The sequence below is a fragment of the Blennius ocellaris genome, assembly GCF_963422515.1.
Source record: "Blennius ocellaris genome assembly, chromosome: 3".
Lineage (NCBI taxonomy): Eukaryota > Metazoa > Chordata > Actinopteri > Blenniiformes > Blenniidae > Blennius > Blennius ocellaris.
The window spans coordinates 20,890,870-20,918,260 of record NC_137652.1 but is presented as its reverse complement, the minus strand read 5'-3'; the positions used below and the strand labels follow the sequence as shown (position 1 = coordinate 20,918,260).

Genomic DNA, 27,391 nt, shown 5'->3' with positions numbered 1-27,391 from the left:
TCTTGGACTAAAACTAAATTGACACATATAGTTGACAAAGACTAAGTAATAAGGGACAATGACAGACAAGGCCTATTTAAAGAAAACTTAGAATAAATGTACACCAAAAAAGAAAAAAGCTGACAAGGTTGATACCCACTGCTGCTTTGAAAAGGTGTCTGTAATAGTCATCTTTGCTTCTTTTTAAGAGATGGACATTCTGGGGAATGAGGAAATACTTAGATTGACAACCACGTCAGCACAAATAGATTCAGTCTTGTGAAAAAATGTGTATGTAATGGATGCCTGAGCCATGGCAAAAGTTATAATGATCTTTCTGACCATTTCAGAATCACACCAGAGCACAGAACCAGTTATCAGATCAAATTAATCTAGTCTAGAGGTTTAAACTCAGGATGCTTCAACAGTCAAAAGCCACAGCAGGTAACAGAGACCTTCAGATCAAGTGGGTGGCTCTTAAAAGAGCCGTTGGTTTTGATCAGCAGTAGATGGTCTACTTGGAGCTGGTGTACTTGGTGACGGCCTTGGTGCCCTCAGACACAGCGTGCTTGGCCAGCTCACCGGGCAACAGGAGACGCACGGCGGTCTGGATCTCCCTGGAAGAGATGGTGGAGCGCTTGTTGTAGTGAGCCAGACGAGACGCCTCGGAGGCGATGCGCTCGAAGATGTCGTTGACGAACGAGTTCATGATGCTCATGGCCTTGGACGAGATGCCGGTGTCGGGGTGGACCTGCTTCAGGACCTTGTACACGTAGATGGCGTAACTCTCCTTCCTGGCCTTTCTCCTCTTCTTGCCTCCCTTGGTGGCGGTCTTGCTCACGGCTTTCCTTTTTTTTTTTTTTTTTTTATATATATTTATTGAGTTTTTTTACTTTAACAAGGCAAATTACAACATCACAGTAGAAATGCAGAGACAAATATCGCTCGATTAGCATCCATACAATTAAATATCAAGGTGCCTTAAGAACAAATAATATTCCTTCAAGTATTTTTGAAAATTAGGAAAAAGCAATACACAAATCCAAACGAAACAACAACACAAAAACAAACAAAAAAAAACAAAAAAAACAAAAAAAACAAAAAACAAAACCAAAACAGATCAAAACAAAACACTCATAAAGGGGTTATAAAGTTATTTAACAATCTGTGAATGTCCACCTAATCTTACATTGTCCACGCAAATTATAGATATTAGGGATCAACTACAGCTTCAGATATCTTAATATTGGTCCCCATACAGCCTGAAATTTTTGAGAGTTTCCTGAGACCTCATACCTCAACTTTTCAATGTGTAAAATCCCAACAAATTCCCTGAGCCAAACCTCAAATTGTGGTGGAGAGTCTGATTTCCACACTTTTAGAATGCATCTTTTTGCGACGACCATGCCATAAGAAATAATTGTGGCTGAATTATGACCCAAATTTTCCAAAGTGCTGGAGTAGCCAAGCAAAGCAGTCTGAGGATCAGGATCGATATTTACATTCAGTACATTTGAGTACCATCTGAAGATAGAACACCAGAAGCCTTGGAGTAACGGACAAAGCCAAAATTGATGTGCTAATGTGCAGTGAGCTGCCTTGCATCTATCGCAGAGGGGTGAGGTTTGTGGAAAAATTGTATGTAGCTTTGCCTTCGAGTAATGTAACCTGTGTAATACTTTAAATTGTATCAACTGAAGTCTGGCATTGATAGAGCATTGATGAATTGTTTTTAATGATAATTTCCACCTGTCATCCTCAATTACAATATTTAGATCCTCCTCCCACATTTGCTTGATCTTAACTGCAGGTTGAGCAATCTTTTGTAGGAAGAATTTTACCAGCGATGAAATCAGACCTTTAGCATCTGGGGGACCTAGTAAGAGTCTAAACAAAGTGTTGTCATTTGGTAAAGAGTTAAACGACGAAAAATTTAGTTTTATATAATTTCTTAACTGCAAAAAGCGGAAAAAATGTGTATTGGGTAAGGTAAATTTAGTTCGGAATTGATCAAAAGAGCAAAATTGCTTATTGATGTAAAGATCCTTTATAGATGTTATACCTTTACGATGCCATTCTTTAAAGACTGAGTCTGTAAATGAAGGAGGAAAGGCATGATTATGCCATATTGGAGCATGCACAGAAGTGTTTGGTAGTTCACAAAATTTCCTAATTTGTAACCAAATTTTTTGACAGTTGGATAGAATAAAGTGTTCTCCCTTGCAAGCTGCAGATGGTCTAGGGGCTGAAAATAAGATTGCACGGAGAGATGTTTTTGAGGTTAAACTATTCTCAATTACGAACCAAGAGGGAGTCTCAGCTACTGTTTCCTGAGCTTGATTTAGTTGCCAATATGTCATTGCCCTAATATTAGCAGCCCAATAATAATGCAAAAAACAAGGTAGACCTAGGCCTCCACAATCCTTTGGCTTCTGAAGATGCTGTTTAGATATTCTATGTGCTTTGTAACCCCAGATGAATGGTAAAATAGTAGAGTCAATTTGTTTAAAAAAGGACCTTGGTATACATATTGGAATATTTTGAAATAAGTAAATAAATCTAGGTAAGGAGACCATTTTTATTTTATTTACTCTGCCAATAAGTGATAAAGGTAATGTTCTCCATTTCTCTATATTCTTTTTCAAATCATTTAATCTTTCCAGGAAATTATGTTTAAAAAGTGAACTTGGATTTTTTGTAATTTTTATTCCTAGATATTTGACCGTGTTTGAAATATTGAACGGAGTTGAAGTCACAAAAGCAGAGTCCAGGTCAGCTCCAAATGCCACTAGATCGCTTTTCTGCCAGTTTATAGTGTATCCTGATACAGCTCCAAAAGAGTTTATTAATTCAAGTAAATGTGGAACAGACTGCTCAGGGTCGGACACAAAAATAGCTATATCATCAGCATAAAGTGATATCTTGTGTTCCACCCCCCCAATCGAAACAGGTCTAATTAACGTGCTTTTTCGAATACTAATTGCTAGTGGCTCAATTGCTAGCGCAAAGAGCAATGGTGATAAAGGGCACCCTTGACGAGTGCCTCTTTCAAGCTGAATTGGTGATGATTTTTCCTGATTTGTAACAACTGAAGCAGTAGGATTAAGATATGCAAGCTGGACCCATGAAATGAAGGGATCACCCAGGCCAAATCTGTCTAATACTTTAAATAGATACTCCCATTCCACCTGGTCAAAAGCTTTTTCAGCATCCAAACATAGAACTGCTTGTTTTGAACTTACGTCAAATTTATAATACATAATGTCAAGCACCCTCCTAGTATTGAAAAATGAATATCTGTTTGGGATAAATCCTGTCTGATCAATGTGTACAAGAGACTCAATGCATTTGTTTAATCTGTTAGCCAATATTTTTGTAAAGATTTTACAGTCTAGATTCAGCATAGAAATTGGACGATATGATGCCGGGTTTGCATCATCCCTACCAGGCTTGAGTAAAAGCGCGATATCTGCATTATATAATGTTGAAGGGAGTGTATTTACCACAAAGGAATGGGACAACATCCTTTGCAGGAGTGGTGAAATTTGCCTTGAGAATTTTTTATAAAATTCAGCTCCAAAGCCATCAGGCCCGGGTGCTTTCCCATTGGTCAATGATTTAACAGAGTCCATTATTTCTTCTACAGTTATCGGCCTGTTCAGAATCTCCCTGGAGTTGTCATCTAATCTTGGGATGGAAACATTATTAAGCCAAGAATCCACATCTCCTTTTGCCTTTGACTTATATAGTTGCTGGTAATACTTTGAAAAGCATTCATTTATGGCTTTAGGTTGAGTAAGATTATCCCCAGTTGATGATGTAATTCTATGAATTGCGCGGCTGCTTTGTTGACCTCGAAGTTGACGAGCTAACAATGTATGTGGTTTGTCTCCAAGTTCAAAATAGCGTAGCCGGAGCCGGGACATTTGATCGCTGACCTGCTTAGTTAAGATGGTATTATATTCATATTTCAGATTAACGATTTCCTGTAGTTTTTGTTTATTACCATGTTGTCTGTAGGTTATTTCTAGTTGCGTTAACTTCCCATCAATTTCCTTCAGTCGTAAATTTCTTTTTCTTTTCTGTGCAGCTTCATATGAGATAACATGCCCTCTCATGACCACTTTAAATGTTTCCCATAAAATTGAATCAGATGTGTCTGCTGTATCATTAGTTAACATAAAATCCTCCATTTTTCTTGAAAAATATTTACAAAAATCCGTATCATTAATTAATGAGGGTCTCAGCCTCCATTTAAATTCCAGATTTGGCAGATTAAAATCAAATGTAACACTGGTAGGGGCATGATCTGAGATCACAATGTTATGATATTTGGTATCTATCACACTGGGTAATAACTTAGAATCTAACAAAAGGAAATCAATTCGTGAGTAAGAATTATGTAATTTAGAAAAAAAAGAATACTCTCTATCCATTGGGTGTTGTAATCTCCAGATATCTACTAAATTGGTTGAGGAAATGAGACTGTTCAGAGTTACTGAGGAGTTTGTGGGACCCGTCTGTCTTTGTGAAGATCGGTCTAAATGCCAGTCTAAAACCACATTATAATCTCCTGCAATAATCAAGTTAGTAGTTGAAAGATCTGGTATTTTATCAAAAGTTTTACGAAAAAAACCAGCATCATCAACGTTAGGGCCATAAATATTAACCAAGGTAACATGCATAGAGTACAACTGTCCAATCACAATAAGAAATCTGCCATTAATGTCACTAATAGTGTTTATATGATGAAAGGGAATATTATTTTTAATCATAATGGCAACCCCACGTGCTTTGCTTGAGAAGGTTGATTGAAATATATGCCCTGCCCATCTACACTTTAATCTATCTTGTTCAGATGGTCTAATATGTGTTTCTTGTAGAAATGCTACATCAGAAGATAAAGATTTTAAATGGGTGAAAACCTTAGCCCTTTTAATATGATGACCCAAGCCTCTTACATTCCAACTCACCATAGTGACCCCCTTGTTTTTACTCGTGACTATGGACAAAGTTAAACATAAGAATCATTCTCTGAAGAAGTCCAGTGGACAAAAAAACCCCGTACAAAACATAGAAACTGAAACAAAAAGCTGTACTGAACATGTACAGACACCCTCCCTCCCATCCTTCCCACTTTCCCAAACAAAGTAGGAGAAAAAAAAAACCGCTCACGGCTTTCTTGGCGCCCTTCTTGGGCGTAGACTTGGCTATATCAGGCATGTTGATTTCCTGGTGTTGTAATGCTGCAGTGTGGGAGTCTTAAGCAGGCGTCATGCAAATCAGTCTGCACTGTTACCTCTCTGTGATTGGTTCATTTGCTCTGAGTCACCGAGCCGTCAGGTTGTGCAACACTGCAACGGGCCAGGAAGTACAGGCAAAGTAAGCAGGATGTAGACTTCAAATCTGTATCATTTGTAATGTGAGTAAAGTAGGGCTGAAGTCCTGGTGGGGGGTTATTGTTTCCACCAGGTGTTCAGATCCTGAAAAGAAAAGGAGAAGCAGACATGAAAGGGAACCACATCTTTCCAAGTGGGTCAATAATCATTGAAAAAAACGTCACGTACGGTATGAAAACTTTTTAACTGAAATAAGTTGGTTAATTGTCGAGTCTACACAATGTGTGTTACATAATTTTATTCCACATATGTTGACGCAACCATTTTTCAAGATAGTGGTGATTTTCTGAGTTTTAATCAGTAACTTTTCACTTCAAACATAACCTCTCTCTTCCACAGAACAATTTTTGAGTATTACACAGCAATAAGTAATGCTAAAGATTGTTTGGACAACTTTAAACACCACAAAATCCAAGAAGTTTTCTATTGCAAGAACAGTGGATTGCATATTCATAAAAGCAAATGTATACAATTCACTAAGATTAATGTGACATCAAAGTGCTTAATCTCAATGAATTTTCAAGACATTTAAGTGTTTTTGATGATTTTTCCTTTAGTTTATAAATTAGCCAAACCGAGAACATAATTTAGGAATTGTTTATAGGTAACAGAAAACACTATCATAACAAATACATAGGTTTTTGTTCAAACTAACAAATCATATTTCTCCCATACGCTGTAATTTTTAAATAAACAAATTGTCCAAAAAGAGCAAGAACCAGCAGATGGTAGTAATGCAACACCCATGGATGAAAACTGACTTCACCCCCCCAGGTTATCACCCGAACTGTAATCAGGAAGCCTGGTTTATTTATCACCGCGTTGTGGTTCCTGTCTGCTGGTTACGAAGACTGTCAGTCATGCGGAGCTGGTTGTTGAATATTGAGCGTTTAATACTTTAAAACGTGCCAAACACCAGTCATTTCATAACCGCTGGCATTGTTGCACCAGTACCAATAGCGATACATTGGCATCATTTGAAAGTGGTAATGATACATTGTAGCAACAAATGAGCAGCTGACGTCACACGGTTCAACCGTTCGGTCATTAATGTATAAACTCGGTTAGAAGTGTGTCAACCTATAGTCCTTATGATTCCTTTAAGATATTTATAAAGCTACACAATACTGATAAATCCATTACAGTTCTAGAATGATCTCTTTCAGGAGTGTGGGTGGCCCTGAAAAGGGCCTTTGTTGGTTGCAAGGCTGCAGCAGCAGTTTAGCCTCCGAAGCCGTACAGAGTACGTCCCTGCCTCTTGAGAACATACACCACATCCATGGCGGTCACGGTCTTCCTCTTGGCGTGCTTGGCGTATAAACTTGGGCAGAAGTGCGTCAACCTATAGTCCTTATGATTCCTTTAAGGTATTTATAAAGCTACATAATGCTCATTAAGCCAGAACAATTCTAGAATGATCTCTTTAAAGATTAATGTATAAGTGCAGATACATATTGGAAAATGTCAAACATGTGCAATAATTGTAATATTCGCACAAAAATAAGTTGATTATAAAAATACAACAGTATTTGGAGTTATTGGTTAGGGTTGATTTAAGGGTAATTTTTGACCAGGAAAACTAAAGTGAAAATAAAAAGGGTCAGGACAAGCAATGAAAAACAAGAAATTGCAATCAGAAGCACATCCTTCAGTAAATGTATACAAGTTCTCATCTAATAAGTGAGAAAGTGGTTTTGAGCAGTGTGTTGTTTAACCCAATTGATGAATCGGAGGGAAAATCGTTAGGATTTGTTGCTCTTTGAGGAGGAAGTGGGTGGCTCTTAAAAGAGCCTTTTGTTTTGGTTGGTTGAGGGCTGATTTACTTGGACTTGGCAGTCTTCTCGGTCTTCTTGGGCAGCAGCACAGCCTGGATGTTGGGCAGCACGCCGCCCTGAGCAATGGTCACTCCGCCCAGCAGCTTGTTGAGCTCCTCGTCGTTGCGCACCGCCAGCTGCAGGTGACGGGGGATGATTCTGGTCTTCTTGTTGTCGCGGGCAGCGTTTCCAGCCAGCTCCAGGATCTCAGCGGTCAGGTACTCCAGCACCGCCGCCAGGTACACGGGAGCTCCGGCTCCCACACGCTGAGCGTAGTTTCCTTTACGCAGCAGCCTGTGAACACGACCCACCGGGAACTGGAGTCCCGCACGAGACGAGCGGGTCTTGGCCTTCGCTCTGGCTTTGCCGCCGGTCTTTCCTCTGCCGCTCATGTTGTCGAGATGTTTGTTGAGTTGAAGCTCAGTCAAACTGTGGTGCTGCTTGAACTATGTCTGTCTTAGATAAGGGAGGAGAGCGCGAGCCAGTCCGTGACGCACCAATGAGAAGCCGCTTCCAGCAGACTGACCGGCGCTTAGCGTCAGAGACACTTTAACTTTCCTCCAATCAGCAGCTCTCACTGAGGAGGGGGTTGGTTCAGGGTTTGACTGATCAAAACAGAGCCAGTTATATTAAAAATTAAAGGATATTTTAATCCACGTGTCTTTCAATCATCGTAGCTTTATTTTTTTTTTAATAAATTACACGTTTCAAACTTGGATTCTAGTTTGATCCGTGGAAATGAAGCTCAGATTTATAGAACCATTTTTAGATTAAAAAATAAAGACAAAGGAAATATTTCCATCATCTCAAACCATCTATTTCGACATTTTCTTGCCTCTGGCTACATTTGTTTAATTGGCTGTTCACCTCATTAAAATTCAAGGTTTCAGTCCCATTGTGTTTTGAGCTGATTAGTCTCACTTCCTCTTGGTGCATTTTTGTAAATGAGTTAAAATACAAAATAATAGAACAGTATCTATTTGTGACTGTCAAACTTGATACTCATTTTTCATTTATTTCCTCCTTCAGTGACACATTTCAGGTGAACACAAGATATTTTAAAGATGGTGTAATGCTTTGAAGGCAAACTGCTGACACTGTGCAGTGTTTTTCTTAACACGGGTAGGGAATAGTGATGAGAAACCCGACTCCTTGAACGGACTCACGGGTTTTTGAGTCATTCATCCAAGTGAATCGGTTGTCTGAATCATTTGAGTCATTTGAGTCATTTGATTCAGTTGCGTATGCGCACTATTTCCACCCGCTCCTGGACCTGGAGGCTCAGCTGAACTGTGACATGAACCACGGGGGAGAATCATGTATTCATTGTAAAATGCGGAAACACTTCTGAGGAAAACAAACAATAAGTACACCTTAGTTTTTAGTGGTCCTGGTCTCCTTATTCTAGATTGTGTGTGTTGTTTCTGAGGTTTAGTTGAATCAGAAAATAAATTAGATAAATGATTACACTGAATAAATACCTAGCATCCAGAATGGCAGATATACAGTATATTTTAATATATACATATGATTTTATAGTTTTTCTTTCCTTCCAACATTCCGATTTTCTTTATTTACTAGGATCAATAAATAATGTGACGTAGATAGGGCAGAACTAAGTATAGGGGACAATATTAAATGTAAAACAATACACGCTACAGTGGTATTTTAACATTGTTTATTGTATATTTACCCATGTATTATTCATGTATTTATCTCTACAAGCTTTGTGAAACAAACAATGTGTGTTTTTTTTTCTCCGCCGTCACTCAGAAACTTTCTGAGCGGAGCGCCGCTGCAGATTTTCAGGTGAGGGAGGGGCGGAGGGCTCGCCGCTCACCACTCATGAGGTGAACGACACAGCGGAAGTGCTACTTACCGATTCAGTGAACGACTCTTTCGAGTTTCGAGGTGACTCGGGCATTCGAGCTGAATGACGGAAACGAGGTGAGTCGGTCATTTGTGCTGAGCTTGACCGACAACTGACTCGAGCTGCTGAAAGCCTCATGTGAATGTAAGGAGCCGGAAGCTGCTGTGCTTAGCAGCTAGCGTTAGCAGCTCGGCTTCAAGCTGCTTTTAGCAGCTCTTTTAGCATTACAGCTGCTATTCTCACAGGGCGACTAAAGTGAGTAATGGAGTTAGACGAGCGGCAGAACAGTGACATTTATATGTTCCTCTCTGTGGCTGGAGGCTGTAGCAAGAATGACTCAGTGAAAGAGTTAAGGAACATGAAAACTCGTGAGTCACCATACAGTAAAGTGACTCGCGGGTTTTGAACGATTCGTTCAAATTCAATCATCACTAGTGGGGAACCCTGAGGGCTGCATTCCTGCACAGTTTCAGTGAGTCTTCACACCAACATAGCTGACAGTAATGTGTGGCTCGTTATCAAGCTGTCTGCAGAGCCTCATCGCGAGAACTCTGGTGTTTGAGCAGGAAAACATACAAAACATCTTGGGCTGTTGCTCTTGAGGACCTGGGTTCCCTCCCCCTGCCTTGTCACACACACAGGACATCTGTTGTGTTTAGGTATGGAACATTTCAATGCATATTTTACCTTTTGCCTAATGCAGTGGTTCTCAATTATTTTCTGTCACGCCCCCCCTAGAGGACAGAATTTTTTTCAGGGCCCCCCCCCCCCGAATTGTACTACCATTGAGAACTTGATAATATTTATTTATTTATCTGTATAAACCACTGTATCAGTTGCTGGCACCAGCATTCTGCATACAATCGCCTGATTATCACAATAAATCTGCTATGGTGTGAGGTTTTATGCACCTTGCGATGTGGTGGGCAACTTTGTAAGAGGCTAACAGTGCTTTTTTGTTTACTGATGCCGCGCTGACACAATGAGCGGCTTGTTGGCGATACTCATGGAGTTTACGATGAAAAAACTCCAGTGGCTTACTGACATAACGGGTGTATGGTCTCCAGGTGCCGTCTTCATTTATTTGGTTTCATGCTGTCCGCTGCCAGAGTTTTTAGGCATAAAACACAAACAGGTGTTTCCTCGTTTCCGACCGTGTTCATGGTAAACCCAAGGGCTATGTAGGCATCGTCATATCTCCTGCTCTTACTAGGTTTATACCGGTTACTGTCACCTGTTTTCTTTTCCTCTGATGCCTCATCCTTTTTTCTTTTCACTCCTGTCAGAAACTTCTCCGCCAGCTCTGTACACCGGTGTTCATGTGTAGTACTTCTTCTACTCTACTGGGTTGAACAGGCAGCCTGTTGATTAGTTTGAGCACTGCTGCCACCTAGTGGCTGGAGGCCCTTTCTTTATTGTTCAAGCATGAATAAAGACACTAATACTGAAAGTCGCGCCCGCCTCGCGCCCCCCCTGACACCCCACCACGCCCCCCCAGGGGGGCGCGCCCCACCATTTGAGAAGCACTGGCCTAATGCAAGATTTAGACAGTCATTAAATGCGCCAACAAATGTAGTCGCAGCGGACGCAAAAGAGTAAATTTGGAAGTTTGCCTTCAAAATATTTGCCTGCTGGATCAAGTACTGAAACTGTTAATCTGGATAGGGAACTGTTTGCACATTCCTTGTCTTTCCTTTCCTCATGAGTGTCCTTAAGAGCTGAATGTAGGAGTAAATTTCTCCACTGTGAGATCAATAAAGGTGTATCTTGTGTTTATGGAACTAAATGTCAATTTGCCAGATATGATCACGATTGGTCTACCGGTCTAAGTTAATCACAAAGGAATCTCTCCAGAAGAATTGGGTGGCTCTTAGAAGAGCCGTTGGTTTTGAGCAGCAGCAGATAGTCTACTTGGAGCTGGTGTACTTGGTGACAGCCTTGGTGCCCTCAGACACAGCGTGCTTGGCCAGCTCACCGGGCAGCAGGAGACGAACGGCGGTCTGGATCTCCCTGGAAGTGATGGTGGAGCGCTTGTTGTAGTGAGCCAGACGAGACGCCTCGGAGGCGATGCGCTCGAAGATGTCCTTGACGAATGAGTTCATGATGCTCATGGCCTTGGAGGAGATGCCGGTGTCGGGGTGGACCTGCTTCAGCACCTTGTACACGTAGATGGCGTAGCTCTCCCTCCTGGTCTTTCTCCTCTTCTTGCCTCCCTTGGTGGCGGTCTTGCTCACGGCTTTCTTGGAGCCCTTCTTGGGCGTAGGCTTGATTATATCAGGCATGTTGATTTCCTGGTGTTGTAATGCTGCAGTGTGGGAGTCTTAAGCAGGTGTCATGCAAATCATGCTGCATTGTCACCTCTCTGTGATTGGTTCATTTGCTCTGAGTCACGGAGCCGTCAGGTTGTGCAACACTGCAACGGGTCAGGAAGTACAGGCAAAGTAAGCAGGATGTAGACTTCAAAACCTGTATCATTTGTAATGTGAGTAAAGTAGGGCTGAAGTCCTGGTGGGGGGTTATTGTTTCCACCAGGTGTTCAGATCCTGAAAAGAAAAGGAGAAGCAGACATGAAAGGGAACCACATCTTTCCAAGTGGGTCAATAATCATTGAAAAAAACGTCACGTACGGTATGAAAACTTTTTAACTGAAATAAGTTGGTTAATTGTCGAGTCTACACAATGTGTGTTACATAATTTTATTCCACATATGTTGACGCAACAATTTTTCAAGATAGTGGTGATTTTCTGAGTTTTAATCAGTAACTTTTCACTTCAAACATAACCTCTCTCTTCCACAGAACAATTTTTGAGTATTACACAGCAATAAGTAATGCTAAAGATTGTTTGGACAACTTTAAACACCACAAAATCCAAGAAGTTTTCTATTGCAAGAACAGTGGATTGCATATTCATAAAAGCAAATGTATACAATTAAGATTAATGTGACATCAAAGTGCTTAATCTCAATGAATTTTCAAGACATTTAAGTGTTTTTGATGATTTTTCCTTTAGTTTATAAATTAGCCAAACCGAGAACATAATTTAGGAATTGTTTATAGGTAACAGAAAACACTATCATAACAAATACATAGGTTTTTGTTCAAACTAACAAATCATATTTCTCCCATACGCTGTAATTTTTAAATAAACAAATTGTCCAAAAAGAGCAAGAACCAGCAGATGGTAGTAATGCAACACCCATGGATGAAAACTGACTTCACCCCCCCAGGTTATCACCCGAACTGTAATCAGGAAGCCTGGTTTATTTATCACCGCGTTGTGGTTCCTGTCTGCTGGTTACGAAGACTGTCAGTCATGCGGAGCTGGTTGTTGAATATTGAGCGTTTAATACTTTAAAACGTGCCAAACACCAGTCATTTCATAACCGCTGGCATTGTTGTACCAATAGCGATACATTGGCATCATTTGAAAGTGGTAATGATACATTGTAGCAACAAATGAGCAGCTGACGTCACACGGTTCAACCGTTCGGTCATTAATGTATAAACTCGGTTAGAAGTGTGTCAACCTATAGTCCTTATGATTCCTTTAAGATATTTATAAAGCTACACAATACTGATAAATCCATTACAGTTCTAGAATGATCTCTTTCAGGAGTGTGGGTGGCCCTGAAAAGGGCCTTTGTTGGTTGCAAGGCTGCAGCAGCAGTTTAGCCTCCGAAGCCGTACAGAGTACGTCCCTGCCTCTTGAGAGCGTACACCACATCCATGGCGGTCACGGTCTTCCTCTTGGCGTGCTCGGTGTAGGTGACGGCGTCACGGATGACATTCTCCAGGAACACCTTCAACACACCGCGGGTCTCCTCGTAGATGAGACCGGAGATCCGCTTGACTCCACCGCGGCGAGCCAGACGGCGGATAGCGGGCTTGGTGATTCCCTGGATGTTATCACGGAGGACTTTACGGTGACGCTTAGCGCCTCCTTTGCCCAGTCCTTTTCCTCCCTTTCCTCTGCCACTCATCTTCAAGTCTCTCAGTAAAAAAAAACCGAATGAATTCACTGGGGCGCTGACACGCCTCTATACAACATAACTGAGGACGTAGGAGAAGACATGGGCGGGAGTTTCTTGTTGTTTCGAGCGCCAACTGACTGAAAAAGGTTATATAACGTCTTCAATAAATACAATTCAAATCATGTTTGGTAACTTCCCCCAATGTTTTCCATATGCAGTTTCATCTGATAATTTCTTCAATTTTATTAAAATTTTGATGCGAGTTCAGACCAATGAGGGAATAAAGCTTGGAAACTGAAGTTGACTTAAAAATACAACAAGCTGTGACCCTATATATACACCATTAGTGTTAATTTGTGACAGGGAAGACAAGTGCTGTAACACAACATGCTGGTCTCCAATAGTTGATAGTCTAAACAAATTGTCAACTCCCTAAAGCCACTAGTTCAAGACTTATTGCTGCAATTGAAAATAAAGACCATCATGCTTAATCTGTCAAGTGATGCCTTGATAGGACTGTATTGCACAAAACAGCATTGTGCCGTGCCATCTTTTTAAAGACAAAAGGGTTTACTTTAAAATTCAGTTTCAACATTTCAATGTAGAGTATAGCAACAAAACATACACAGATATGAACTTAACTACAGATACTGATAAACTTTCATCCGTTGTGAGTTGACAATTTTGTATGGCAGAATGAAGCTTTAAGGTCTCTCCAGGGATGCGGCCGGCCAGCTGATGTCTTTGGAATACATTTGAAAATGTAATGTATAACTGTTCCATCTCTTTTTGATAGCCGCCAGCGCCCTCTAGTGGTATGGGGAGCCAAGACAGGAATATTCATATTTTTAAACAATATTGAATATTTGAAAACATGTACTCATCAAATGGCAACTGGAGTTCATTGATACCTAAAGTTGGATTGTGAAGCGTACAAACGTGAAAAATGCAGTAAAAGGTCTATTCACATTTAATACTTGATTCATTCTTGTTAACGAATAATAAAATTAGTTTTAAAAAGTGAGGAAACAGCTCTCTTAAGTATTGTAGTGGCTCTTAAAAGAGCCGTTGTGGTGGTTGGTGGAGCAGCAGACTGAACTTTAAGCTCTCTCTCCACGGATGCGGCGGGCCAGCTGGATGTCTTTGGGCATGATGGTCACCCTCTTGGCGTGGATGGCGCACAGGTTGGTGTCCTCGAACAGGCCCACCAGGTAAGCCTCGCTGGCCTCCTGCAGAGCCATGACAGCAGAGCTCTGGAAGCGCAGGTCGGTCTTGAAGTCCTGAGCGATCTCTCGCACCAGGCGCTGGAAGGGCAGCTTGCGGATCAGCAGCTCGGTGGATTTCTGGTAGCGACGGATCTCTCGCAGAGCCACGGTACCGGGCCTGTAACGGTGAGGCTTCTTCACTCCGCCGGTGGCCGGGGCGCTCTTGCGGGCAGCCTTGGTGGCCAGCTGCTTCCTGGGAGCTTTGCCTCCAGTGGACTTACGGGCGGTCTGCTTGGTACGAGCCATTGTTTCTGCTTTCGCTGTGTAAAGACAAGTGGAGAAAGAGCGGAGACTCGCTGCATTTAAGCGCCGAGACCAGCTGGGACACGGTGACGTCACTCTGTCTCATTGGTCAGCAGCGTCACGAGGAGAGGCCCCCCAGCTGAGACTGAGCTGCTGATTGGAGGACAGTCATTTGAAAGTGCCGCGCGAAGTGAGAGCGGTGAGAAATAAACAGACCGGTAGAACCAGGAAATGGCGCTAATGCAACATTAAGAAGAGCTTTATACCAGTGTTGTTGAATCACACAGCAATACGCCAGAGTTGCGTCTCGTCTGCCTAATCCAAGGAGGAATCACACAGAAAAGACGGTTCCCCATTGAACAAACAAGTTGAGCAATCAACATACATACATACCAGCACCGAGACATAATTTTAAGACGTCTGTCTATGCCAGCATAGCAGTAACACTGTTACTTAAGAGTGTGAAAAATAACTCCACACTCGGAAATATCTCATTATTATTCTAACAAAAACCCGCACTGGGGCAATAAACCCTCCACTGCAGTAGCATGTGCTAAATGTAACTTTATCTCAAAACATATTCATGTTTGGTGTTATTTCCATAGAAACTACTGAACAGGGACAATGTGCTGGTCTCATACACAGGCTAGCAGTTGAAGTTTGCACCTGTGACAGTATAATTTACTCAAAATACAGTGGGTAAAATTCCATACACCCATCCCACAATTAAAGTATATATGAATGCAACAACTTCAGTCAAGTAGCAAGATTTCTGTGACCAGGACTGATCTCTTTACTGAAGCTGTGGTGGCTCTTAGAAGAGCCTTTGTTGAGTTTTAATGTCCGACAGAGCTCACTTCTTGGCTGCGGTCTTTGCTTTGGGTTTTGGTGCCTTCTTTACAGATGGTTTCTTAGCTGTGACAGGCTTCACCTTATTGGGGCTCTTGGCTGTTTGTTTGGCCATGAGTTTCTTGACCTTGGGAGACTTTTTCACAGCTATGGTCGTCTTTGCTGTTACCTTGGCCTTCTTGGGAGACTTCTTAGCAGCTGCGGTCTTCTTGGCTGCTGCCTTGGGCTTTTTAACTGCGACAGCTTTCTTGGCGGCGGGTTTCTTGGCTGTAGGAGCTGCTTTCTTTGCGGGCTTCGCGGCCTTGGTGTCGGCCTTCTTGTTTATCTTGAAGGAGCCGGAGGCCCCGGTCCCCTTGGTCTGGACCAGAGTCCCCTTGGTCACCAGGCTCTTGATGGCGGTCCTGACGCGGACCTTGTTCTTTTCCACGTCGTAGCCTCCGGCAGCCAGAGCCTTCTTGAGGGCGGCCAACGACACGCCGTTCCGATCATTCGAAGCGCCCACAATTTGCACGATGAGCTCGCGCACGCTGGGACCGGCTTTCTTCGGGGCGGACTTCTTCTTGGCGGCCTTCGGCTTTGCCGGAGCGGCAGCGGCGGCGGCGGCGGCTGGAGCTTCTTCTCCCATTCTTCCAAATAACAATCTGAGGTTTCTAGTCGAGAAGCAACGAGTCTGAGTTAGGATGAAAATCTCCGAGCAGCAGGCGGTACTTAAACACACCATGAGAACCGTGGAGACTCAACCTAGCGCGCGGCTCCGGTGTGCAGGCTGAACGGCGTCACTTGTGTTTTCTGTGCGGAGAATAAAGAGTTTCTAATGACTTTGTGAGCATCGCTGCTCCCTGAAAGTGAAGGAGTCCACAGCGGACTGCTGTCTCTTCATGTTCAGCTCACATCCACTTCTCACAATCTCTGCAATTCGTTAATGGAGCCTTCAAAAGTCACACATTCAGCCCGGAACTCAGCGCTGCCCAGCGACTTGTCCCTCTCTTTTCTACAAGAAAATACCTTCACACGCAGCAAATATCCACCAAAACACACTTTACAGCTTCAGCATACGCTTTTCCACAGAGTCCGAGCAGAAACTTTACACTGCTGATGAGAATTTTGTGATAAAATGAGGATTTTGTAGGAGCAGCAAACACACTGATGGAGGCGGAAGCAGAGCGCAGCCAGCTCGTTTCTGACATCAGCTGTGAGGAGCTTATACAAATATTAGTTATTTGTAACCCAGTTTATAGTGTTTTACAGACAAAACAAGGCATATGTGTGAAATAACTGACTTAATAATGCACGACCACCCTAATTAATGCTGTTTTTCCCTGTGTTTGGTTCTTTGAAATGCGAGTACGGGGAGCATTTGCACTACTGTCTGTCTATCTGCAGTTTTACAAAATGGGACTTCCGCAGTTTTCACTTCTTTTGAGAATGTCAGATTGCACATGTAAGAGGCTGAATAAATGCATCCATCATCTTTTTGACTATTCTAATATCTATACCTTCACAGTCAAGTGATGTCTTGCTTATATGTATCCACAATGTTTCTATTATTTCGCTTTTATTTTGACTTTTGCTGCCACATTCAGTCCAACATTTACAAAATACCCGTTAGTCATTAATCACATTCATATTATTGTCATTATTCGTAAAATATTGAGGATAAGTACTTTGTTTGAAGTTCTTTTTAATGACGATATTCAATATGTTCCAAATGCATTTCATCTTATTTATATTCTTTAATAATTTACCATAGAAATTATTTCAATACTTTTGATAAGTCTGCTGCTTCAGTTCTATATTTAACAAATTCCCTGTAGTGTCCTTTTTTTTTAACTGGCATTTTGCAATTCTCTTGTGATCCATGGACTTCTGAACAGCTTCACATTTAATCTGTACAATTGCACATCTCACTTTCTGACTATTATTTTGCACTATATTTTATTTTATTATATTTCCTTGTGTATATACTTATGTATGTCGGCACCAGGGTAGACGGCAATGTAAGTGTCATTACACTGAAACCTGGCTTTTACTGTGGAAATGACAAATAAAACACCTTGAAATACCCATGTGTTTAAGTGCATTTCTCTATTGGACAGCTTCCATCTTCCAATAAATGTTTCATATGCTTTTTCAAAGTTGTCTTTTAAAAGTGACTCCCAGTTCTGTTCACACAGCTCTATAAATGCATATATTCCATCTTCACTCTTATACATTGTTCTCATTCATCTATAAGTATTTAGTAATAAGAGCTTGAGTGGATGTTGCTCTTAGAAGAAGTGAGTGGCTCTTAAAAGAGCCTTTTGTTTTGGTTGGTTGAGGGCTGATTTACTTGGACTTGGCCGTCTTCTCGGTCTTCTTGGGCAGCAGCACAGCCTGGATGTTGGGCAGCACGCCGCCCTGAGCGATGGTCACTCCGCCCAGCAGCTTGTTGAGCTCCTCGTCGTTGCGCACCGCCAGCTGCAGGTGACGGGGGATGATTCTGGTCTTCTTGTTGTCGCGGGCAGCGTTTCCAGCCAGCTCCAGGATCTCAGCGGTCAGGTACTCCAGCACCGCCGCCAGGTACACGGGAGCTCCGGCTCCCACACGCTGAGCGTAGTTTCCTTTACGCAGCAACCTGTGAACACGACCCACTGGGAACTGGAGTCCCGCACGAGACGAGCGGGACTTGGCCTTCGCCTTAACTTTTCCGGCCTTTCCTCTGCCACTCATGTTGTTCGGTTGCTTCTCGGATAGATATTCTGAAAATTGACTGCTGCAGGTCGAAGTCTCTTTTTATAAACACTCTGCGCTCGGCTCATTTGTTGACGCACCAATCAGAAGCCACTTCCGCAGTGCGGGTGGTGCTTAGTTTCGGCGCGAGCTTCGAACTGATCTTCCTCATACCAACTCGCCCCCGCGCAGCTGTTCCGGCCAATCAGGTAAGACAACCTCACAGTTTAAACATTTAGTCAGGCAGCTAAAATCAGCGAGAGCGCAGCGCTCGTTATTTTCACTGTAGACAACCAAGAGAGAAACAATGGCTCGTACCAAGCAGACCGCCCGTAAGTCCACTGGAGGCAAAGCTCCCAGGAAGCAGCTGGCCACCAAGGCTGCCCGCAAGAGCGCCCCGGCCACCGGCGGAGTGAAGAAGCCTCACCGTTACAGGCCCGGTACTGTGGCTCTGCGAGAGATCCGTCGCTACCAGAAATCCACCGAGCTGCTGATCCGCAAGCTGCCCTTCCAGCGCCTGGTGCGAGAGATCGCTCAGGACTTCAAGACCGACCTGCGCTTCCAGAGCTCTGCTGTCATGGCTCTGCAGGAGGCCAGCGAGGCTTACCTGGTGGGCCTGTTCGAGGACACCAACCTGTGCGCCATCCACGCCAAGAGGGTGACCATCATGCCCAAAGACATCCAGCTGGCCCGCCGCATCCGTGGAGAGAGAGCTTAAAGTTCAGTCTGCTGCTCCACCAACCACCACAACGGCTCTTTTAAGAGCCAACACACTTTTTAGAGAGATGCTTCCTCACTTTTTCAAACTCATTTTGCCATAATTGTATAACTAGGATTAATTAAGAATGATGTAAATAAACCCTTTTATCAAGACTATTTTTTTCTTGACAAATAGCTGCTTCCTGTTTTCAGTTTGCATATTTTTCTTAGACTGATTGATATAAATCAGTAGGAATATGTTCTCTAAAGTATGTTGTCACAAGTTTGAGAGCAATTTTAAAAGTACATTTAGAGACTACTGTAATTTGATATTGAGATTTTTAGTTCTATTACAGGATGTTGTTTAATGTGTCACTTGTAGTTATCGGCAAAAATCAGATTTCTGGTGTCAATCCCTAACATCTAGGTGTCCAAATTGTTTTTTTTAGGGGGGAGGGGTTGTATGTAAAAAAAAAACATTATGGAGATAGACCTTAAATGGTGCAGTCAAATGCATTATGGACTACTAATTATGACATTATCACATGTAGATTTTACTTCTTAAAAGTAATGTATTTCCTCTTCTTGACATTTTTGGTGATGCATCTAATGTTCTTGCTTTGTTAAAAAGTTGTGATTTTTCTTTTAAGGTAATAGCTACTTTTCATTGGTGATGGTTTTCACCTGACTAATCAAACTTCAAAACATGCATGTGCTTATGCCCCGTGTACTTTCATATTGCTTCTATCTGCATCCCTAAGCTATACACATGTAAACTCTGAAAGTTTCTGTTCTCTTATTAGTTTTTAATGGAATATTATTTGTTGTCTGTAAGCCACCTATAGTTCGGTCACAGTCACATAAATTGGTGATGGAACAAGCCTGATTGTCAACATTTTCACAGCAAAGAAGGCCACCTGTTAATATGCATAGACTTCATGGTATCATTTGACCAATTAAGTTGCTCCTTATTTGGCATAATACAAATAAAGTCGTTTACTCAAGCTGATAATTTGCTATATTTTGTTGAAAAAAGATACATTTAAGCAAAATTAGATGGTGACAAGTAGTGGTGGCCATTGTACACATATTTTAGACGGCTTTGAACAACACGTCCGTTATTTTTTTGAGCTGTCTTTTCCAAAAATGACCTTTCAAATGACGGCTGGACTGCTGGCTGCCTAAAACTATGGTTTCACTCCAGAGGAAAGATTGTAGTTGAGGCAATGATATTTGAGTTGTCAAATACTGACATGCTCCAAATAAAGGAGAATTGCATGTTGGAGTACATTTCACTTTCATCTTTTATTGCGGAGTTATTCATTCATGCACGATTGCAACACGTGCACTCAATGCATGTCTGGCCTAGAGAAGTGTCTAATAAGTCATTGAAACTGACACGCTGAAGGCTGTAATCTACAAATCACAGTGGCTGGGCTGACTGCTACATGAATTAAATGTAATTCATCACACCTACTTTTTATTTCCCTCATACCCCTGTGAAGGAATGGGAGCAAAGACATATGGTATCAGATTTTTTTTTTGCTGATCATTCACATTACATTTTAAATGTGACCTCTATCAGACTGCCATGTGAACGTGATCAGACCCAACGGGTTCAAGCAGAAGACGCTGTAGACAGACATAAACATGGATGGTAAACAGGTCAGCACCAGGGTTGCCAGATGCAATTCACTGTTTTTAGCCCAAACAATGTAAAATCGACACACCTCAATAAAAACCCAAATCTCAGTCTGTGTAAAAATCATGTTAAAACAGTAAAACTACTATATGCGTGATGGAAAACAAGTTATACAGAGACAAATACATAAAATAAATAAAGTAAAAATGCAAAAGAATTTGGCTCCCTAATTGGAGACACCCACCACATCTGGCATTGCTGCTCAGCCCATGTCGATCCATTTTCAAGTGGCTGTGAAACACAATCACACATCAATGACCAAACAGTCGAATGTAGAACAATGTCAGAATTGATACCACATTTAGTGGGCGGATAACTTAAGGTGCAAGTGGAATTGGTTCAGTTATGTACTTTTAAATAACCGTAACATATTTGGTGTTTGGTTCGTTCAATATCAACTGGTCCTACAATTTCTCCTCATGACCCGTCCGTCTGAAGAGAGGACATCTGCCTTCTGGAGACACCTGCCTTTGGATTTTAGGATTCTAGGACAACTCGTCCACAAAACTGCAACCCCCCGACAACTCGTCCATGGATGAGCTTTCAGAATTTTTTGGAGAAAATGTAGATTTACATATTATCTATGGTCCCTACATCACAGTTTTTACTGTATTTCCAAACTGAACAGAGGCCGATAGTCTTTACACTTACATGTTGACTGCTGTAACCAAAAACATGAATACTGAGCAAACAAAACTATGATTTGTAGCAAAGAAATTAAACTCCAAATTGAACATTTAAAAATAAATTACAAAAAAAGTTAAATTCAATAATTAGAACAATTTAAAGGCTGATCCAGTCTCAACAAATGTCAAAGATTTAAAACAATACCTGGTTTAGTTTTTTCTTTTAATCAACATTTTTGAATGAAAAATGTTTGAAACTAAATTAAAATTCTTACAAGAAAACCAATTTCGTGAATTGAAATAAAAGTTCCAAATCTAATAATTGTCACCATCAAAGGGGCAGGATAATCTTTATGGACCAGCTCCACATATCTTTCCAAATAAATATCATATCCTTAATAAATTATTCAAATCATCAGAATCCTGTCCCTCACCCCCCAAATCTACAGCGATTAAAGCCTCCTTTGAACTTTAATTTAATGTATTAATTAGTGAAATAAACCCTATTTAAAACCTTAAAGTCCTCGTGAAATGAAAATTCGACCTTCAAAACACTCTGGCTATCGCTTCTAGGGACATTTTTATGCCAACTGGCCCAAGGGTGAAATGTTAAAACACGGCAATCTGTGAGAAAATAGCCGATAAACAGCGCTATTTCCGCTGCTCGGTGGAGCTTCTGACAATAATAGAGTGACGTCACTGGTTGTGCACACGCCCAAGTTGTGTTTACATTATGGCGGATCAGAGTTTTGATGACGAAGCGGGCTGAATTTAACGATATTTCATCATCATCGGGCATTTCAAATCCAGTGATTGATGAAGACACAGAATGTGTCGTTCTGCAATTGGTGACGCCGTCTGAAACATGTTTGAGGAAGACTGTTCGTCCGCGTCTCAGCAGCCGTCAGTTTTCACAGCGGCTTTGAGGCTTCCTGACTTTTGGCAGAACGACCCGGCTTCCTGGATCATGTCGAAGCGCTTTTCCGACTGCGCGGAATCACCGAAGATGAGTATAGGTATTACTTGATCGTCTACTAGCCGCCCGAGCTAGCGGCTCCCGCTAGCCGTGCGAGTAGTGCTACAAAGTAGTGTTTTACATTTCACTAGGCCTTTAAAATGTTACTTAAACCTTCGGTCGGATAGCATAATATATACCTTTTCCTTATTTTTATAATATGCTCCAGATTCAACTCTATAATGTACTTCCTCCTGGTTTGATAATTTTTTCTCTTTAAAACTGATAAATATTTGTAATCTTTCACAATATTCATAGTGCAGAGAAAATCTCTGTGCAATAAATCCTGTTTTGCTCACTTTACGAGAAGAAAGTGTCCTTTGGCTTTTCAGGGTCGAGTCGAGAACTCTTTGGCATATGAGCGACCCCAATGAGCAAAAATGCTGGCTTCTCCCTCCGATCTTAAACTGCATCCACGGTTCACACGAGGACATCACATTATATTGAACCAGAAATTAATCGTATGCTTACATTCTGGACCAATTTCAAAAGCATTTCTTAAAAAGCACTATTTAATGTCGCCAGTCAAACATCGAGAAGAATGACGATAAAGGTCACAAGTACTTTGTCAACAACATGATGCAGCTTTCTTGTACTTGTTTCAATAAGTTTTATATCCTCTTAAAATATCAGCCTCATTTACATTAATGTTCAATAATAAGGGTTTGGGTGGTTATTGCTCTTTGAAGAAGTGAGTGGCTCTTAAAAGAGCCTTTGTGTTTGTTGGTTAAGGGCTGGTTTACTTGGACTTTGCCGGCTTCTCAGTCTTCTTGGGCAGCCTTTTGCCTAATGCAAGATTTAGACAGTCATTAAATACGCCAACAAATGTAGTCTCAGCAGACGCAAAAGAGTAAATTTGGAGGTTTGCCTTCAAAATATTTGCCTGCTGGATCAAGTACTGAAACTGTTAATCTGGATAGGGAACTGTTTGCACATTCCTTGTCTTTCCTTTCCTCATGAGTGTCCTTAAAAGCTGAATGTACGAGTAAATTTCTCCACTGTGAGATCAATAAAGGCGTATCTTATGTTTATGGAACTAAATGTCAATTTGCCAGATATGATCACGATTGGTCTACCGGTCTAAGTTAATCACAAAGGAATCTCTCCAGAAGAATTGGGTGGCTCTTAGAAGAGCCGTTGGTTTTGAGCAGCAGCAGATAGTCTACTTGGAGCTGGTGTACTTGGTGACGGCCTTGGTGCCCTCAGACACAGCGTGCTTGGCCAGCTCACCGGGCAGCAGGAGACGCACGGCGGTCTGGATCTCCCTGGAAGAGATGGTGGAGCGCTTGTTGTAGTGAGCCAGACGAGACGCCTCGGAGGCGATGCGCTCGAAGATGTCCTTGACGAACGAGTTCATGATGCTCATGGCCTTGGACGAGATGCCGGTGTCGGGGTGGACCTGCTTCAGCACCTTGTACACGTAGATGGCGTAGCTCTCCTTCCTGGTCTTTCTCCTCTTCTTGCCTCCCTTGGTGGCGGTCTTGCTCACAGCTTTCTTGGAGCCCTTCTTGGGCATAGGCTTGTTTATATCAGGCATGTTGATTTCCTGGTGTTGTAATGCTGCAGTGTGGGAGTCTTAAGCAGGTGTCATGCAAATCATGCTGCACTGTCACCTATCTGTGATTGTTTCATTTGCTCCGAGTCACGGAGCCGTGAGATTGTGCAACACTGCAACGGGCAAGGAAGTACAACACTCATAGCATAGTCATAGCAACATACAAGCTCACAAACACACAAACTCTCATGTCATCACCAAACCCTGTAGCTTGTCAGAATCAACCTTTTATCGCTTTTTAGCTGAAATAAGTTGGTTAATTGTCTAGTCTACACAATGTGTGTTACATCATTTTATTCCACATATGTTGACGCAAAGATTTTTCAAGATAGTGGTGATTTTCTGAGTTTTAATCAGTAACTTTCCACTTCAAACATAACCTCTCTCTTCCACAGAACACTTTTTGAGTATTACACAGCAATAAGTAATGCGAAAGATTGTTTGGACAACACCACAAAGTTTTCTATCGCAAGAACAGTGGATTGTATATTCATAAAAGCAAATGTGTACAATTCACTAAGATTAATGTGACATCAAAGTGCTTAATCTCAATGAATTTTCAAGACATTTAAGATTTTTTTATTATTTTTCCTTTAGTGTATAAATTAGCTAAACCGAGAACATAATTTAGGAAGTGTTTATAGGTAAACAGAAAACACTATCGTAACAAATACATAGGTTTTTGTTTAAACTAACAAATCATATTTCTCCCATATGCTGTTATTTTTAAATAAACAAATTGTCCAAAAAGAGTAAGAACCAGCAGATGGTAGTAATGCAACGCCCATGGATGAAAACTGACTTCACCCCCCAGGTTATCACCCGAACCGTAATCGGGAAGCCTGGTTTATTTATCACCACGTTGTGGTTCCTGTCTGCTGGATACAAAGACTGTCAGTCATGCGGAGCTGGTTGTTGAATATTGAGCGTTTAATGCTTTAAAACGTGCCAAACACCGGTCATTTCATAACCGCTGGCATAGTTGCACCAGTACCAATAGCGATACATTGGCATCATTTGAAAGTGGTAATGATACATTGTAGCAACAAATGAGCAGCTGACGTCACACGGTTCAACCGTTCAGTCAATGTATAAACTTGGGCAGAAATGTGTCAACCTATAGTCCTTATGATTCCTTTAAGATATTTATAAAGCTACATAATGCTCATTAAGCCAGAACAATTCTAGAATGATCACTTTAAAGATGAATGTACAAGTGCAGATAAATATTGTAAAAATGTCAAACATGTGCAATAATTGTAATATTCGCACGAAAATAAGTTGATTGTAAAAATACAACAGTATTTGGAGTTATTGGTTAGGGTTGATTGAAGGGTAATTTTACCAGGAAAACTAAAGTTAAAATAAAAAGGGGTCAAGACAAGCAATGAAATACAAGAAATTGCAATCAGAAGCACATCCTTCAGTAAATGTATACACGTTCTCATCTAATACGTGAGAAAGTAGTTTTGAGCAGTTTGTTGTTTAACCCAATTGATGAATCGGAGGGAAAATCGTTAGGATTTGTTGCTCTTCGTGAGACGTGAGTGGCTCTTAAAAGAGCCGTTGTGTTTGGTAGCCAGACTCCGTGTTTACTTGGACTTGGCCGTCTTCTCGGTCTTCTTGGGCAGCAGCACAGCCTGGATGTTGGGCAGCACGCCGCCCTGAGCGATGGTCACTCCGCCCAGCAGTTTGTTGAGCTCCTCGTCGTTGCGCACCGCCAGCTGCAGGTGACGGGGGATGATTCTGGTCTTCTTGTTGTCGCGGGCAGCGTTTCCAGCCAGCTCCAGGATCTCGGCGGTCAGGTACTCCAGCACCGCCGCCAGGTACACGGGAGCTCCGGCTCCCACACGCTGAGCGTAGTTTCCTTTACGCAGCAGCCTGTGAACACGACCCACCGGGAACTGGAGACCCGCACGAGACGAGCGGGACTTGGCCTTCGCCTTAACTTTTCCGGTCTTTCCTCTGCCGCTCATGTTGTTTGGTTGCTTCTCGGATAGATATTCTGAGAAATTATTGCTGCGGGTCGAAGTCTCTTTTTATAAACACTCAGCGCGCGGTGCATTTGTTGACGCACCAATCAGAAGCCACTTCCGTAGTGCGGGCGGTGCTCAGTTTCGGCGCGAGCTTCGAACTGATTTTCCTCCAACCAACCAAGTCGCGCCCGCGCAGCTGTTCCGACCAATCAGGTAAGACAACGTCACAGTTTAAGCATTTAGTCAGGTAGCTTAAAATCGGCGAGAGCGCAGCGCTCGTTATTTTCACTGTAGACAACCAAGAGAGAAACAATGGCTCGTACCAAGCAGACCGCCCGTAAGTCCACTGGAGGCAAAGCTCCCAGGAAGCAGCTGGCCACCAAGGCTGCCCGCAAGAGCGCCCCGGCCACCGGCGGAGTGAAGAAGCCTCACCGTTACAGGCCCGGTACCGTGGCTCTGCGAGAGATCCGTCGCTACCAGAAATCCACCGAGCTGCTGATCCGCAAGCTGCCCTTCCAGCGCCTGGTGCGAGAGATCGCTCAGGACTTCAAGACCGACCTGCGCTTCCAGAGCTCTGCTGTCATGGCTCTGCAGGAGGCCAGCGAGGCTTACCTGGTGGGCCTGTTCGAGGACACCAACCTGTGCGCCATCCACGCCAAGAGGGTGACCATCATGCCCAAAGACATCCAGCTGGCCCGCCGCATCCGTGGAGAGAGAGCTTAAAGTTCAGTCTGCTGCTCCACCAGCCACCACAACGGCTCTTTTAAGAGCCAACACAATACTTAAGAGCTGATTCCTCACTTTTTAAAACTCATTGTCATACAAGGACAAATTAAGTATTGTCGATGTAAATTGACCCTTTACTGTATTTTATCAATACTAAGTGGTTAGGTTTCTCAAATGTGTTTCCAAATGAGCTGATGCATGATGGAATTGACAATAGAATAGAAATACTTGATGCCAAAGGGAATTTCTATCCAGTGTTGCCCCACACTGAATAAATTGAAGTTAAAATACCAATCCAATTTTAAGTAAATTTCAATGAACATGAGTTCCCACCGAGAGACGGTATCATGAAGTCTCTCGAGATGGTCGCGTGCTTTGGTGGTATGGGCCTGTTGCTAACCAGAACATCATGGAGGGGTGACAGACATTGTACATCAGTTTGGACCTAATCCTCAGACCAGTACGGTCCATCGTCATCGACCACTAGAGGGGGCTGGCGGCCATCAAAAAAGAGGGAACATAGTTATACTTTTTTTTTTTTTCCTTTTCTTTTTGCAAATATATCCAATTCTGGGCACAAGATGTGCACTATTGTTTCACTTATTTCCAGACAGGACAAGTATGTAATGTCCAGGCAGTGCTAACAGAGTTCTCTGAGAATGTCTTCTGGAAGTATTGAGATAACACTGTCAAAGTATTTTGGAACAGTTTTTGCTCAGTGAGGTGTTTATATATGCACCAAGGCAGTGCTTCTCAAATGGTGGGGCGAGCCCCCCTGGGGGGGGCGTGGTGAGGTGTCAGGGGCGGGCGGGCGCGACTTTCAGTATTAGTGTCTTTATTAATGCTTGAATGATAAAAAAAAGGGCCTCCAGCTCATTTTATTAATTTATTTTGATAATCAGGCAATTGTATGCAGAATGCTGGTGCAGCAACTCATACAGTGGTTTATACAGATAAATAAATAAATATTATCAGTTTCTCAATGGTAGTA

General features: G+C 42.2%; 11 protein-coding genes across 11 annotated transcripts; 2 read left to right on the top strand and 9 right to left on the bottom strand.

The window, feature by feature from the left end:
- Positions 1–493: 493 nt before the first annotated feature.
- LOC308148822 (histone H2B-like) lies at positions 494–5,202 on the bottom strand (the record flags this gene model as incomplete). The annotated part of the gene is made up of 2 exons (XM_080520352.1): positions 494–820; positions 5,155–5,202. 2 exons carry the CDS (start codon positions 5,200–5,202, stop codon positions 494–496), a joined length of 375 nt encoding a protein of 124 aa, XP_080376478.1.
- A 1,995-nt stretch (positions 5,203–7,197) lies between these two features.
- LOC308148821 (histone H2A) lies at positions 7,198–7,584 on the bottom strand (the record flags this gene model as incomplete). Its single annotated transcript, XM_080520351.1, has 1 exon — positions 7,198–7,584. One exon carries the CDS (start codon positions 7,582–7,584, stop codon positions 7,198–7,200), a length of 387 nt encoding a protein of 128 aa, XP_080376477.1.
- Positions 7,585–10,969: 3,385 nt separating this feature from the next.
- LOC308148825 (histone H2B 1/2-like) lies at positions 10,970–11,344 on the bottom strand (the record flags this gene model as incomplete). The annotated part of the gene is made up of 1 exon (XM_080520355.1): positions 10,970–11,344. One exon carries the CDS (start codon positions 11,342–11,344, stop codon positions 10,970–10,972), a length of 375 nt encoding a protein of 124 aa, XP_080376481.1.
- Positions 11,345–12,732: 1,388 nt separating this feature from the next.
- Positions 12,733–13,044, bottom strand: LOC308148831 (histone H4; the record flags this gene model as incomplete). Its single annotated transcript, XM_080520361.1, has 1 exon — positions 12,733–13,044. One exon carries the CDS (start codon positions 13,042–13,044, stop codon positions 12,733–12,735), a length of 312 nt encoding a protein of 103 aa, XP_080376487.1.
- A 1,091-nt stretch (positions 13,045–14,135) lies between these two features.
- On the bottom strand, positions 14,136–14,546 carry LOC308148819 (histone H3.2; the record flags this gene model as incomplete). Its single annotated transcript, XM_080520349.1, has 1 exon — positions 14,136–14,546. The coding sequence occupies one exon, from the start codon at positions 14,544–14,546 to the stop codon at positions 14,136–14,138; it is 411 nt and encodes a 136-aa protein (XP_080376475.1).
- A 702-nt stretch (positions 14,547–15,248) lies between these two features.
- LOC308148818 (histone H1-like) lies at positions 15,249–16,017 on the bottom strand (the record flags this gene model as incomplete). Its single annotated transcript, XM_080520348.1, has 1 exon — positions 15,249–16,017. One exon carries the CDS (start codon positions 16,015–16,017, stop codon positions 15,397–15,399), a length of 621 nt encoding a protein of 206 aa, XP_080376474.1. The 3' UTR covers positions 15,249–15,396.
- A 1,700-nt stretch (positions 16,018–17,717) lies between these two features.
- Positions 17,718–18,101, bottom strand: LOC308145111 (histone H2A; the record flags this gene model as incomplete). The annotated part of the gene is made up of 1 exon (XM_080516451.1): positions 17,718–18,101. One exon carries the CDS (start codon positions 18,099–18,101, stop codon positions 17,718–17,720), a length of 384 nt encoding a protein of 127 aa, XP_080372577.1.
- Positions 18,102–18,408: 307 nt separating this feature from the next.
- Positions 18,409–18,819, top strand: LOC308149278 (histone H3.2; the record flags this gene model as incomplete). The annotated part of the gene is made up of 1 exon (XM_080520967.1): positions 18,409–18,819. One exon carries the CDS (start codon positions 18,409–18,411, stop codon positions 18,817–18,819), a length of 411 nt encoding a protein of 136 aa, XP_080377093.1.
- Positions 18,820–23,305: 4,486 nt separating this feature from the next.
- Positions 23,306–23,680, bottom strand: LOC308148809 (histone H2B 1/2-like; the record flags this gene model as incomplete). Its single annotated transcript, XM_080520338.1, has 1 exon — positions 23,306–23,680. One exon carries the CDS (start codon positions 23,678–23,680, stop codon positions 23,306–23,308), a length of 375 nt encoding a protein of 124 aa, XP_080376464.1.
- Positions 23,681–25,290: 1,610 nt separating this feature from the next.
- LOC308146432 (histone H2A-like) lies at positions 25,291–25,674 on the bottom strand (the record flags this gene model as incomplete). Its single annotated transcript, XM_080518235.1, has 1 exon — positions 25,291–25,674. One exon carries the CDS (start codon positions 25,672–25,674, stop codon positions 25,291–25,293), a length of 384 nt encoding a protein of 127 aa, XP_080374361.1.
- Positions 25,675–25,986: 312 nt separating this feature from the next.
- On the top strand, positions 25,987–26,397 carry LOC308149383 (histone H3.2; the record flags this gene model as incomplete). The annotated part of the gene is made up of 1 exon (XM_080521103.1): positions 25,987–26,397. One exon carries the CDS (start codon positions 25,987–25,989, stop codon positions 26,395–26,397), a length of 411 nt encoding a protein of 136 aa, XP_080377229.1.
- Between the last annotated feature and the right edge of the window lie 994 nt (positions 26,398–27,391).